The 13,961-nt window shown below is 39.5% G+C and overlaps 1 protein-coding gene across 6 annotated transcripts in view; it reads left to right on the forward strand.

Moving 5' to 3' along the window:
* KIAA0408 (KIAA0408 ortholog) overlaps positions 1 to 13,961 on the forward strand; it is a 42,375-nt gene that overhangs the window by 19,377 nt on the left and 9,037 nt on the right. For 3 of the 6 annotated variants that reach the window (XM_013959067.2, XM_013959068.2, XM_067293749.1), the window contains one exon: positions 165 to 5,414. The exons of 1 other annotated variant lie outside the window; for it this stretch is intronic. In XM_013959067.2, the coding sequence (XP_013814521.2) occupies positions 165 to 335 (171 nt within the window). In that variant the 3' untranslated portion in view covers positions 336 to 5,414. Of the gene's footprint in view, positions 1 to 164; positions 5,415 to 13,961 lie in introns of those variants that run through there. 2 more of the 6 variants (XR_001294880.2, XR_001294879.2) reach the window with 1 other exon arrangement.

The following is a 13,961-nucleotide window of genomic DNA, read 5'->3' on the forward strand; positions in this document are numbered from 1 at the left end:
AAATATCTGTTCTTTTGCATTCTGTGCATTACTGTGAGCCTTTTAATAGCTTAAGACCACCTGTTCTGAGGTCACCCCAAACGTGTTCCTACATTCCCTTTGCATTCCACAAAAGCCTTTTGTGCTGTAGCTTGTTAAAGCAAGGAGTTGCATTTGTGTTCTAGGTATCTGTGCCGGCTAAATGTTCAAGTGGGAAAGGTTTCTCCCGGCCAGCTCGGCCAGCAAATCGACGCTTACCTTCCAGATGGGCATCCAGATCGCCATCAGCACCACCTGCTATGAGAACAGCATATAACTATTCTGTCTCCTTTCGGTCAGAGACCTCAGTAGTCTGAACCCAGAATTGGGTTGAATGGTGTTGTGAAAGCTCCACACCTCATTATAACTGTGTTCGGTATGTGTTATAGCAACCAGTTCTACACTGTTGTATCTTGTCTGAGAGTGATCCCGTCACTTGACTTGCTGGACAAAGCGTTTTGAATCTTAGGTCATCATCACAGTCTTCAGTGTTTTTATTGAGATGAAGTAACTATACCCCCGTTTTTCTCTGGGTTTTTTTGGTAATCAGTCACTCACAAGGCATTTTTTTTGAATGGCATCTTCCTTAATTTGCTACTCAATTTTGAGTTGAAACAATGTATAGTGCTGTATATTCTGACTCTTCTGCAAACAGCAGAAGGTAAAGCTGTATGCATGATCATGTGTTTGTAGGTGCATGTGTTGGAATAGGAAGTATACAGGTCTGCATTTAGAAGAGACAAACTGTGCTAGTGTTGACATTGAAATTACAAGTTATATGCCTACATATATATATACTTTGTGTTTATTTTAAAAAGTTTGAAATATACAGACCTGATGACATTTATATTTTGTATATCTTTTACATAGGTTCACAGGTGTAGTATTTAATGTACAAAAACTAAATATGCATTTTTGTGACTCTGATTGCAGCGATAATGCCTTGCACAATACGTATCTGAAGCAGACTAGTTCGACTGATTCCTCAGTCATGCTTCGTGGCATCCTTGTTCAGTTTCCTAATCCATATGATGCTAGGTCAAAGTACCCAAACATATTTTTTCTGAATTAAAATATCATATGATTTGTACCACATTAGCCTTTTTCAGCACCAGAGACATTCCTGAAATATTCCAACCCCTTAAAAAGCTTAAATGTGCCATTATATATATAGCATACTGTAAACATTTAACTTTAGTAGATTCAACTAGTGTAATATACAATTTATGAAGGGAAGAAAAGGGTTGTGTATGCTCAATTCTGTAAAACTTATTTTTCCTTCTAGCATTATACTTTGAGGTTTGGCAAAGTCAGATAACAATGGACTTGTTTACTTTCACTCAAGACAGGAGAACAAGGACTGCTGTTGTTCCCAGCGCTGCAGACACACTTCTTTTTTATTCTTCTCCTAGACTAGAGTGCCTGAGCCAATTGTTAACTCACTGCTCCCTGACTGACTTATGGCAGTCAGTTAGGAAGTTTACTAGCACTCTGGCAACAAGCTGCATGTGGTATGGAAATATTGCATCGGGATATGATCACAGTGGTGCCAGAAATCCTAGACAAATGGCATTGGAAGTATGTTTTTGCCATCATCTGACTCTGTATTATTGGTCACCCAAATGACGTGTATGGATATATATGGCTGCTACCCAGGCTCTTGTTGAACTTTCAGAAAGACAGTGTCCTTCATTCTGGAATTTTTCCACCCTTCTCCAGGCTGTTGCTGGATGCATAGTATGGTAATGATGATAAATGTTATCGTTAAACAGCATGTCTAGGTTAAAAGAAGTAAAGAAGCACTTCTTCAGCATCAGCCTAATCTTATGTCTTGCACCTTTTCTTCTTCCCCTGGAGAAATATAGTGTGTTCAAAGGAATTTCAGAAATCATCCCAGGATCCATTAACATGCACATCTTCCTACGTGAATGTAAAAAGGATTTCAGAGAGAGTGTAGGCTTTTGTCCTAGTGAATTGTATGTGTGGCAATATAGGGAAAATTAGTTGTGCTTATCTTGATAGTGATTTATTGTCCTCCTCCAGTCATGTTGAGAATCCTCAACTTATTGCTTCCTTTTAGGGCCTTGTTCTTCTTTCTTTTGCGCAACTAAGTATTTGCAGAGAGAGAAAACAGGAGACATTTTCTGAGCGCTATAGCCTGTGTGGTAGTATCAGTACCTTTTCAGGTATGCCAGTATTGGAGTGAGTAGGCATTAGAGCCATAAATCCAGCGTTATCACACTATTGTGGCTGCCTGTATGGCAAAGATGTGCTCAGAGACTTTGCCCAACCTAGATTTCCTGGTCCTTTCTATGTGTGAGTGGTGGGAAACCCCTTAACAACATATGAAGGCTTCAAGCAGACAAACGATCCATTGAAATTTACCCAGACATTAGTACAAAGTTATTACTGGAAAAGTTACAAGGACATAAAACCTTGAAGCAAATTTATACAGGTTAGATAGAAACAGAAATCTGTGTGCTTGAGTGAAAAATCAAGAGTACTACAGATTTACCTGTTTGCCCTAATTTACAGATTGCACTCCATTAACTTCCTTAGAACTAGAAAAATTGTAGATGCTTTAAAGTTAATTTGGAACCACTCAAGATTATATCTAACTGTGAAAATCAGCAAACCAAATGCCTTGCAAATTGACCTTTTAAATGCTTAAGTAGCTGAACAGCTTTAAATGCCTAAAGCTGAGGAGAGGGTAATATGAGAAAACTGTATAAAATATTATTTTTAATTTCGGTCAGTGTTGACTGTGATAAAACTTTTCTTTAAATTACCTCATGGTAATCTTAAGCAGTTATGTTCTGAAAAATGGTGGTGCACTTTTGTTTGAAGTATGTAACTGTATGAACAGTTTCCCTTGATTAGTCAATGAAGGTGTTTTTTTAGCTCACTTCAGTTTCTTTGATTACTTTTGACATATATAACATTGTTGAAAAACAGAGAAAGGACCTACAGCACTCCCTGATGTATGTAAATTTAATTAACAGGAGGTTTTTGAAATAAACTAATAGGTCAAGGACAAGTCCATTTTGTCAAGATTTTTTGTGTCTGTACACATTAGTTTTGATGGCCAAAATCATCAAAACTGGTGCTTTTGGCCTATGGATGGCTAGCTGGATATACTACTTTTAGAAACTTGCCACTGAGACTGTTTAAATATTGTCTCTTTAGCCGTACCGATGACAGGACCGGTGCATCGTGGTGAATATTTTAGTTCCCAGAACTGTGATTACTAAACCATAGTTACCACTTATTTGCTATAGGAAGGGAGAGCTTTGTCGGGCTTCCAGGTGCCCCCATATTGTCTATGACAGCGAAATGTAGTCATCTTGGAAGCTCTGAGGTGGGAGAGGCTCTGCACACACACTCACTCACTCACTCACTCACTCACTCACTCAAGAACCAGAAATGATCTAAGTGAACTTAACCTTTCTATTAATCCTAGGATCACCTACAGGAGCATTTAGTTTTGCAAGCCTGCTTTTAAAATGGCAGGTTTAATATTATTCCTTCTTATGTTGTCTGAAGTCTTAATGCAGATATAGTTTCTCTTTACTTGAAATCTGAACAAGTCTAAGATTCTCCATGCTGCATGTTTAGGGTCATTAGTATTGGAATAAATGCAGCAGGGAATTTCAAAGCTATAAAAACTTTAAAATAAGTAACAGGGCAGACACATTAAACTGCATCCTCTCTCACACACAAAAAAAATTAGCTGCCCGTTGAAATACTCACAAACTGTCAAAGCTGAAGGGATGTCACTAGGAATCAGCTGGCTGGTACTTAGTTGACAGAAAGGGGAATTCTCTTTCACACTGGGAGATGAAGGCATGATCTTTCCCTAAATCCCCTTTTACGGAGGAGGATGGTAGAGCAGAAACACATAGAAAACAGTCATTTAGGTCTTATCGACATGTACAGCACAGCAAGCCACTGGAGTGCTAGAAAACTGGCCTCACTCAGAGCCTCTGATAGAGGCAGAAGGAATAGAGGAAAAACTTTTCCTATTAACCTTTGGATATCATTCCTCAAACTCAGAGTATATTTCCACTAAGTGTTTTATCTTTGCTGTGTTAGTGATAGTCTTCTTATGTATCTTTAAAATGTTGCTGAAAGGATAAACTTTGCTTTTTCTCCAGCAGCAATACAATTATCTCTGACCATTACACATATGGTAACGGGAGTTAGCTGTTATATGCAGCAAAGAATTGGCAATTGGTGTAATACAATTTTCCAGAGCATTCAGAGCACCAGGTTATTTCTCCAGTTGTCTATTTAAGAATTTGTTTTTGTAAATAGGGATTTTGTATCCAAATGGCTTCAACAGCATTTTAGCAAAGTTATACAGCATCCAGCAGGCAGGCTAATTCCCTTACAAATTTTATTATTTCTAGACCAAGCCTAAATTTCCTAGCATGCAAGAACTTATGCAATTCTCGCAGTGCTGCTATGCAAAGAATTTCTTTGGCTTTGGGACCTGTAATATACGACTTTAGCCATTATACTGTTGATATTCTCTATTGAACTGATCTGTCTCTTTGATTGTGTACATGTTCTTTACACTGGAAGGCAGAATGCATTTGCTTTCCTCAACTAAATCAAAACCCTTTGTTGCCTCTGGCCTTTTCACCACTCCTCAGTTCCCAGTGGATGTATATTTTTGTGTGGTTTCTTGCCATTATTCTATACGCATATGACATGGGATTTTCTATTTGTACTGCAGCCAAAATATTTTTTTGGACATCCTATTCTTAAAAGTGATGATGTTACTATTGCCATTCACAAATATATAAGATCTTGATTTATTGTTTTGCATCACTGGAAATGCACTTTCTTCATCAGCTGTTAGTGGTATACACTGTATAAACTTGTTGCTCTTATACTTTGAAATGATGATTAATCTGCTTTTGAGGTTTGCTTCTCTCACTTCTCCCTTCAACTCCCTTCCCTCACCCACTGCTCCCATTTTCTGTTTTGCAAAGTACTTTCCTCAGCAGAAACATGTTTCTAACGTGTACTGTTCATCCAGTTGCTGTGTGGCTATGGATCTCATACTTTATGGTGCCTTGGTAACAATGTTACTCTGAAAAGAATTGTATCAGAGTTTCCATGGAGTAAGACAGACTGAACCCTCAAAATGATCAAAGTGAAAGTGCACAAATAAAAATCAGAAAGAAAATAGAAGAATCATACAGGAGGGTGCAACACTTGTAGTAAATGTTGTGGCTAGTTCTTTGCTTCTAATGGAAGATCCCTTTGTACTACCTGCTTCATACCATCTGAAACTTCCAGTAATGTATTGCCTTTTTTTTAATCAGCATCTTTGTATGTATGCTTTTCCTGCTTTGTGAGCATGTAATAGCAAGACCTACTGAAAGACTCATATTAGTGATGTCAGATTAATGCCTTCCTCTTCCCATTTTTCATGGTATGGTGGTTATTGAAGAATACTTTGCTTCATGTGCTAATCCCTTCTATGGTAGTTGGTTTTACCAGTAGGTACGTGAAAGTGCTCATAGCATGACCATTATGGAATTCACAACAGATGGTACCTTTCACCCCACACAGGATTCCCAGCACCGCACAAGGGGACAGCCTGTCATACTGTTGAAATGTGGAGATACCTGGAAAATAAATGCGAACCAACCTTGTACTTGAGTGCAACAAGAGCCAGAGTATACCTGAACTCCACTGGTCATGTCGGGTAGCCAGACTACAGTACAAGCAACTTCACTCCTCAGTACAGGATGCTTTTTACTACACTGGGAACAGAATTACAATCTTATGCTCTCTTCTGCAGCGATGGCCTTCTCTAGGGACATCTGGGAAACAAGGGAGAAATAGAACCTGTCCTAGGACAGGGTATCTCATGAATTTGGATCAGATTCATTTCATGTAGTGTTAAAACCCCTATTATTTTCTAGGGAAAAGTGAAAAAAAAATGGAGTACAACATAGTAGTTACTGTATATTATTATCATTTTCCTAGTAGCTAGCCAGGGGCTGGTGTGCTATGCATTTTCTCAAGCAACTGAATTCTACCATGTTTCTGTTGAACGGTCCAGAGTTTGACTCCTCCTAACGGTATGTGTTTATGTGTGTATGGCCATCATTTGCTGCAAAATGACACTGTAGGGAAAAGTCCCTATATCTTACACTTTTAAATCAGTTTATCTAATGTGGCAGCAAAATAAGCTCTTCTACTGCCTGGGATAGTGTTTCCCTTTACTAGGGAGTAGAAGTGACCCCAATCTGAATGGGGAGGAGAACAGGCACTGCACGCATATGTCTAGGGTGTGAAATACGGGTAGGCAGGCTGCATTGGCTGATATTAATGGGTGAGCTAAAATCCCTTGACCTTTCACCCCAGTAAAGCCATGGTTGCTTTAATATGTGGTCTCAGTGAGTGCATACACTTCTACTAACTTGGGACTAAAAGTAACACGTCACAGGGATCTTGATGCTAAGGTGTCCAGGCTTGATCATCCCTCAAACAGTGGTGTCTGGAGGTTATGCACCTGCCTGTCATTCACTGCACAGTGTTTTGCCAGTGTCCCTCAGATTTCCCTGAAGCAGTTCACTGCAGTTGGAAGAATTTGTAGCGTCACCAAATCATATTCATAGTAGAAAAGAATGTTTCTTAAAGAAAATTGCACTAATATGTGCACTCTGCAAATGCTACACTGCCAGCTGGCATGGTGACACAGGAAAGCTTACTGAGTTTTACTTCTACATCATGAGATATCTGCAGTGGGTCAGCTGTTCTGGTACCACACATGATGTAGCTGCTTAAGATATTATTGATGGAAGGGAACTCCAGACAAATGTATGTGTACAGTTAACCATATGAACTGCTCCTTTCTTTGCAGAAACCTAATTTCCACAAAGACATTCTGGTGGTTTTGGGTGGGGTTGGATTGTTTTTTTTTCAAAATCACCTGAAGGCAGATGGCCTACCCTAGCTATTCTGATAAGAAGTTACACAAGAAATTCTTCTGAAACCAAAGTATCTACTTAGAGAAGTAGCTGGCTCCCAAAGGAAGTAAGAAGTTCACAAGCTGACTATTACCCTTGCACATCTCCGGTGTATACATATTTATGCACTGAAAGTCCCACAGTGTCCAGTGGAGCTGTCTGTGGTGTCAGACACCATTTACTATATATATGAGTACCACAGTCAGAAACGTATTACATAGAAATAAATTATCTGTAATATTGTATGCAAACAGACTCCTCCCAAAGGATGGTACTGAAATGCTTTACACATTAAAAACAGCATGCGAGTTAATAGGATCCTGCAGTTTCCAAAAACACATTTTCATGTGAGTAAGTAAATGCAATCAAATCTTTTGATTAAAAAAATATGTTTATACATGCCACTTTTTCCATCCAAATATCATAAGCCTACCTTATAGGCTCTGATCCTCTTTTTGCCTCTTGTACTGCAAGGGAGAAACATGAAACAAGAGATGGTCAGAAAAAAACCTCTAGCTTGCACTAGAAATGACTAGTATCTCTCTGTGCAAGTGTATGAGACTTTTAAAGCACTTTGACAGCTCAAGATTAAACAGAAAATCACATTGCAGTCCATGCAAAGAGACTGCACCTCCATTTTTCCTCCCTGAAGTTTCCTGCCCTCCCTCTCCTTTCACCAGGAGGTGACAATTTAACCAATCAAAGCAGAAGAGAAATAACCCTGATTAAAATAGCTGCCTGGGGGTTTCTCTTAACTTTTCAGTTCCTATTCTGTAGGCCTTCTGATCTGCAAAATGCATGATGTTTCCATGGACCAGCTCTGAAAAGCTAGAGAAACATGCTGCTCGTGGTCTTTCTGCAACAAGCACTAAAGCAGCCACTTTGAGGCTAAACAGTTTTATGCCTTTTTTTCTTTTCTACTTCAGAGAAAAATTTTGCATCTTCTGTGCAGGAATTTATCTTCTTCTCAACAACCTCTTGGATGGGTTTCCACAATTTGAATCAATTTTACAGCAAAATTTCACAGCAGTTTGGACCAGGAGTGAAGAATTCCTGATTCTCTATTGAAAGTTAGCCAGAAGTTGAACTAGATGTACAAAGGGCCAAGAAGAATTGAAAACTGTTTAAAAATCTCCAGCCAAAGTGATCTGCAGTCAGCCCACCAAGGCTTTTAGAACAGAATTGTCTCTTTAAGTTTGGCTCTGGGAAATTAGCCAACTTGTTTCTGTTGTAGTGAGTGGAAAGAGGATGATGAAAGTAATTTGCAATATTCAGAAAAGAAGATAACAATGGTCTTGTGATTTAAGTAAAGCTACACTGTTTGTACAGCTTCCAATGAGTAGTTACATGTTAAATATTCTGTTTGTCCGAGGAGATACCATTCAGTGCCAACTCATATATCTTTTGGTCTAGACTACTATGTTTCATAGGAGGTATACATTTAAATACATCTGGGAGAACCAGGCTGATGTAATACGGGAGACACCAGCTCTGTGGTTCTGTGATATTTGAGAAATCAGAGCTCACTAATTCAGGGTGCCTGCTTTGCTTTTATGTGTATTCACAAACAAACATATACAATGCACACATGTATATAGAGACTGATTTTTTTTTTTTTAATTTTATACTGCTCCTTCTTGCTTTTGCACTTTTAGTCTGTTGTATGGAAACAGCAACAGTGGAGCTAGTACACCTTTGCAATCAGCCTTCGCCTAACCAAAAGCCTAGTGAAAGGGGATGTTATTACTCATTTCAGCCAAAGCTATCCTAATCCTTTCTTGTGATACTCTCTTTGAGAACTGTAGGTTTGTAGCTGTCTCTACAGGAACATTTTGAGCATATTAATATTTTTCCCTTCACGAGTTTTCTGTTGATTTGGAGAGTGACAGGCTGTAGAGAAAGGATTTTGAGCAAGAATGAAGATTTCCCAAATTCATGATGATTGGATCTGGTTTTGGTTCAGTCATTTGGCAGACAGGGGCCAACAGGAAGCTGTCTGAACTGAATTTATCCAAAGTTGGGAAGGAGTGGAGTTTTCTAATTCAGAGCTTTGGTTTACAATGTAATTGCTGTTTGAACCTTCCTGAAATCCAAAAGCAAATCTGAAATTAATCTGCCAACCGTTATAGCTCCCACAGAGTTTGAATTTCAAATGACCACAGTGAGAGACTTCAAATTTGACACATTTGTATAAATATCAGGGTGCAGAGACTTTAATGAGTCTCAAAGCATTTTGTGCAGCTCAAATTTCCTACTAATATTTCACACTGGTAGCCTCCACTCTAGTCTGTAAAGCCTTCTGCGTAAGACATGAGTCCCAACACCCACAGGAGCAAGAACAGAAAAAAATCAAAGAAGAGGAAGCCCAAGCTCCAACCACACCTGGGACATTTCTACTAAAGCAGAGAAACTGATACCAGCTTTGCTCTATTGGCTTTGGCATTAATGACTTCTCACCATAGATGAGTATGGAAAAGAAAGATTTCCTCTTTTTGCATTGAGGAGCATTACAGGGACTTCTCTGTGTTCATAGGTGGATTTCCAGGTTTGCACTGACTTCCCTGTAAGAGCAACAGTTGGCAGAGGTGAACTGAAATATGTGCTTGTGCACAGAGTTGATACCGATTGATATCATTAATTTCTTTGTTGCAGAACTCCTTGGTGCTACTGTTCACCAAGAAAGGGAGGAGGAAAGAAAGGTTTTTGCCATCCATAACAAGTTTAGGCTTGTCAGAGGGTAAATCTTAGAGTGTTCCTTTTCCTAAACACAGTAAAAAAAAACAAAACACAGAATTATCCTCACCTCTACTCTTTCTGAAACTCTCAACTCTCTTTGTACATACTTAGTCACTCCTGGCAAAAAAATGTTTTTCATGACAGTGATATTATCCACTATTGACTAATTAGATAGTACAGAAAAAGGCCAGCTGTGGCAGGTCAGGAATAAGGAAATGCCTTTCTTGAATTTATTTCTTTGGCAAAGATACAGAGTGTTTGGTCTTCATTTTGTTTGAATTTAATTTGGCTTTAAAACATGCGGCTTTTTGCTTTCAGTTGGAGCAGGGCATTCTTCCATTTCCATCATTTCAGACAGATCTCAGTCTGCAAAATTCTTTTATGTTATCACACAAGTAAAACTTCTAATCGCTAGACTTTGTTTTGGAGGTAGAATAAATAACTGTGATCCAACTAAGTCATAAATCTAGGGATGGAGAAGACCACTGGGTTAAAGTATCATTTTTCTCACAAGCAGGTTACAGTGTGAGAAAATGCTATTTATCAGTTGTTAAATCTTAGAGCACTGCTCTAGTGCATGTTTATTTTAAGCACTGTACAAACACCAGCTAGCTGTGTTTTCTGCAGCCCTGTGGAGCAAGCATGATCATTCGCATTTTTGAAGAGAAGAAAAATGAAGCACCAAGAAAACAAACAGGAAACTACACTTTCTGGGAACAGTTTTTAGGAAATAAAACAGAAGATCACAGCAGAAACAGCTGCAGTGACTTAAGACACACTGTGCTCTTTGTTACTGTCCTCTCAGGTGGAGAAGGGTGAAACCTCCACTATCTCACAAGCCACAAGCTCAGATTTATATCAGCTGGGGCAGCTCACCTGATGGTGGAGAAGGGGAAATCTAGCTGATTTTCCATTAAAGTGGATGGGGAATTTGTATGATTCATTCCAGCAGCTCCTCCTGAGAAGGTGAGCCCTTCTGCAGAGAGAGGAGAGGCAGCTGTGGCAGGAGGTACTTACTGAGGTCTTCAGCTGTAGCCCAAGCTGTGACAGATTTTCCCTGCCTGGACAGGGGCTCCAGTCCTATGATGTTACTGTCCTGGTACAGAAGACTTTCTGTCCCCACTGCTCTAGTAGAGTAGTTCACGTCATCTGAACACTGGTTAGCAGGGACTGATGTTGCATTAGTCTGGCTTGAAGCAGTGTATAAGGTGTTCCTGTAAGCACTCTGTGATGGATCTGGCAAAGATCTCGAAGCAGCAACATGTTAATTTGTCACAGCTAAATGCAGAGGTGTCAAGCGGGCAGCAGAAATCTGTCCCTAGTGATCTGTACAAAGCTACTCAAGGGCTAAGTGACAGACCTCTGGCTGGAGTGCAGAAAAGTCAAGAAGGCAAACCTGTAAGTTTTGTATATTGCTTCTTGGTGGCCTCAGTCTCTTAGACCTCTCTCTCTCTGTTATGAAATATCAATCTGTTCAGTAGTTGAAAGCTATGCTACATTAACTCTAGGTCTCACTGAAGCCAGAGGAGGAAGCATTTGTTCTGTTTAGAGTCAGTTCAGAGTGAGTAACTTACTGATTGGGTACAGATTTTAGTTACTTTCACAGATTAGCAAGGAAAGAATTATTTAGAAATTGGGTCGCTATCTCAAATGATTTGTTAACTCTGTCAAGATTATTCTAGCCAGTGAACTGTGTAACGTTGGGTAAGTAATTCTGTAAATCTGTATTCACACTTTGAAAAGTCCTTTTTTTTTAAAATGGATATATGTTCTGCAGAGGTTTACCCTTGCACTCACATTTCTGGTCTGGCAACTACATGTTCACTTTTAGATTTCTGTGCTTGTTCATCCATAGGGGTTTAATGCAAAGAACAGAAAGAGCAGCAAGATGGAGCATGGGGCTGGGACTTTGGGACATCTGTGCTGAGTCTTGCTGATCTACTAGATGATGCCTTAGCTAATCTTTCTCAAATCATTGGGTCAAATTCTTAAATAGGTACCTAATACTTGTTTATTTTTACAGGAGTAAGAGAGGCACTTATATATTTTTTAGGGTCTGGACTTCAGTTTCCCTTCTGCAAAACAGTGGTTATAATAATACTTTCTTTGGCTGAATTGTCTGTTTAGATTGAGTTAGTTGCTCCACAGACATAACCGAAGGACAATAGGACCTCCCTTTCAGTGCAGAAGGAATAGTAACAAATCCAAAATCCACTGAAATCAGTAAAAGTCTTTTCTAGCCTGGATCATGCCCTGTGTGCTGAAGATCAATTTTCAGCTAATATTTCCTATTGCTGAGTTTGTTTGTGAGAATACTATGGAAAGGAGCCATGAAAGAAGGACTTGAACAGATGCAAAGAGGGTTTTGGGTTTTTTTTTTAATTAACAACTATTTCCAAATTATGCTTTGGCAAAATTTGTTGAGTTTTAAATATAGTACTGAGAACATGCTTCGGATTTCCCAAATGCTAGCTGACACTATTGCAAACTGTCATAAAAGGAACTTCTTATTATCAGGCTAGTGGATAAAGTTATTAAAATATTGCTGACCATATAAGGCATATTGGATTCAAAACTGAGCTGGTCTCTCTCTGTCGGTATGAGTTAACAGATTCCATGCAGTAGGTTCCAAGTCTGCAATACTTTATTCTCCTGTCCTGATTAATGTCTTGGATCCATATAACTCTCTCATTTAATTGCACTCTTCTCAGTTAAAAACACATCTTTAATCAAGTGTTGGGCAGCCACAGTTAACAAAATCAGATGTTCTAATGAAAGAAAGAAGTTGTAGGTGTTGCCAGCAGAGCTCACACAAAGTACACTGAAAAGGAAGACAAGCTGATGGCTGGAAAAGTTTCTGTTTTTTCTCTTTAATCACCCCTCCCCTCTCCTGCTGATATTTTCTAACTCAGTAGAAGCTGCCAAATCACAGATGGTTGTGGGGCCTTCGTGAACCAGAATAAAACAAGGAAGCTAGTATTTGTAGGAGAGATTGGAACAGTAACAAATGAGAATGACCTGATTATTCAAGCATGGTCAGACATACTGCCAAACAGCATCTTCTGATATTTGCCGTATGATTTATATACTGATTCTGTGCAGAAAATTCTGCAAAAAGTGCTGCATCTCCTTTTCTCCTCTCTGGTGATTCTCATAGCTGTTTGGTGCTTTAAACCTGCTGACTTCCAAACTTTGCTACACCAAATGCTCAAAAAACAGTTTACAGGAAGAAGCAATACAAATATGACAATGTTTGTCCACATAGTCATAAGCATAGATGTTTTGTTGCCAAGACTTTTAATTCCTATGCAACCAATATTCCATTCTGATTAAAATGTGAGATTGCATGTTGGGACATGTAGTTTTGGCACTATATCTCTGTATTGAAGATGAGGAAAGGAACAGTTGACAATAATTGGCTCCTAGGTTCACTCTGAGTTCACTTTTGCTACCCTTTCTGATGCTTTATTATTGAAGGTCCATACTGGTGAAAAAAACATGGATGTAAGTATGGTCACTGAAGATTAAAGACTGTGGAAAGGGGATAGCAGGACTGTCACAGGCAAGACTCACCAAAACTATAATCACTATCCCTGTTCTTCATGGCACTGGGGCTGGTGTTAGACTTTCCCTCACCAGTAGGTAGGAATGTTGCTGCTGTACCAGCAGCCCAGCTAGACCTGGGTAGTAGTCAGCAGTATCATATGCTTTGGGAGGAAGAAAAAAGACCGAGGAGTGAGAAAATGAGCTAACTTACTCTGAAGAGAATGAGTCTCAGCTCCCTGGTCTGCTCCCCAGATCTGCTTGTATCCATGTGCTTCCTCAGCTTTGATGGATTGGCCCTCCCAGATTTCCTGGATGGAGTACAATGCTGCTATTCCCACTTTATAGCCATGTTTTAAAGGCACTGAAGTATATGATTACAGAGACTTCTCATGGGAGTTAGGTTTTCAAACCACGTTTCAGCCTTTGGCCTCCTACTGCCTCTCCTCCCACCCTGCAACTGCATGGTAGGGAAGGGAATTGAACTTGCACCTCTTACATCCACGATGCCTCAGGGCATGGCCCCACAACACCATGGGACCCTGGCCAGTCACTGAATGTCACGCTATGGGTGTCTCTAACTACCCTCACGACTCAATCATGGAATTAGCACCTGGGTGCCTGTCGGTGAGCCCTGAAAATTCACTTGGTGGCTCTGAAAGATGATTTTCTTGA

The sequence above is a fragment of the Apteryx mantelli genome, chromosome 3 (genome assembly GCF_036417845.1).
Source record: "Apteryx mantelli isolate bAptMan1 chromosome 3, bAptMan1.hap1, whole genome shotgun sequence".
Classification (NCBI taxonomy): domain Eukaryota; kingdom Metazoa; phylum Chordata; class Aves; order Apterygiformes; family Apterygidae; genus Apteryx; species Apteryx mantelli.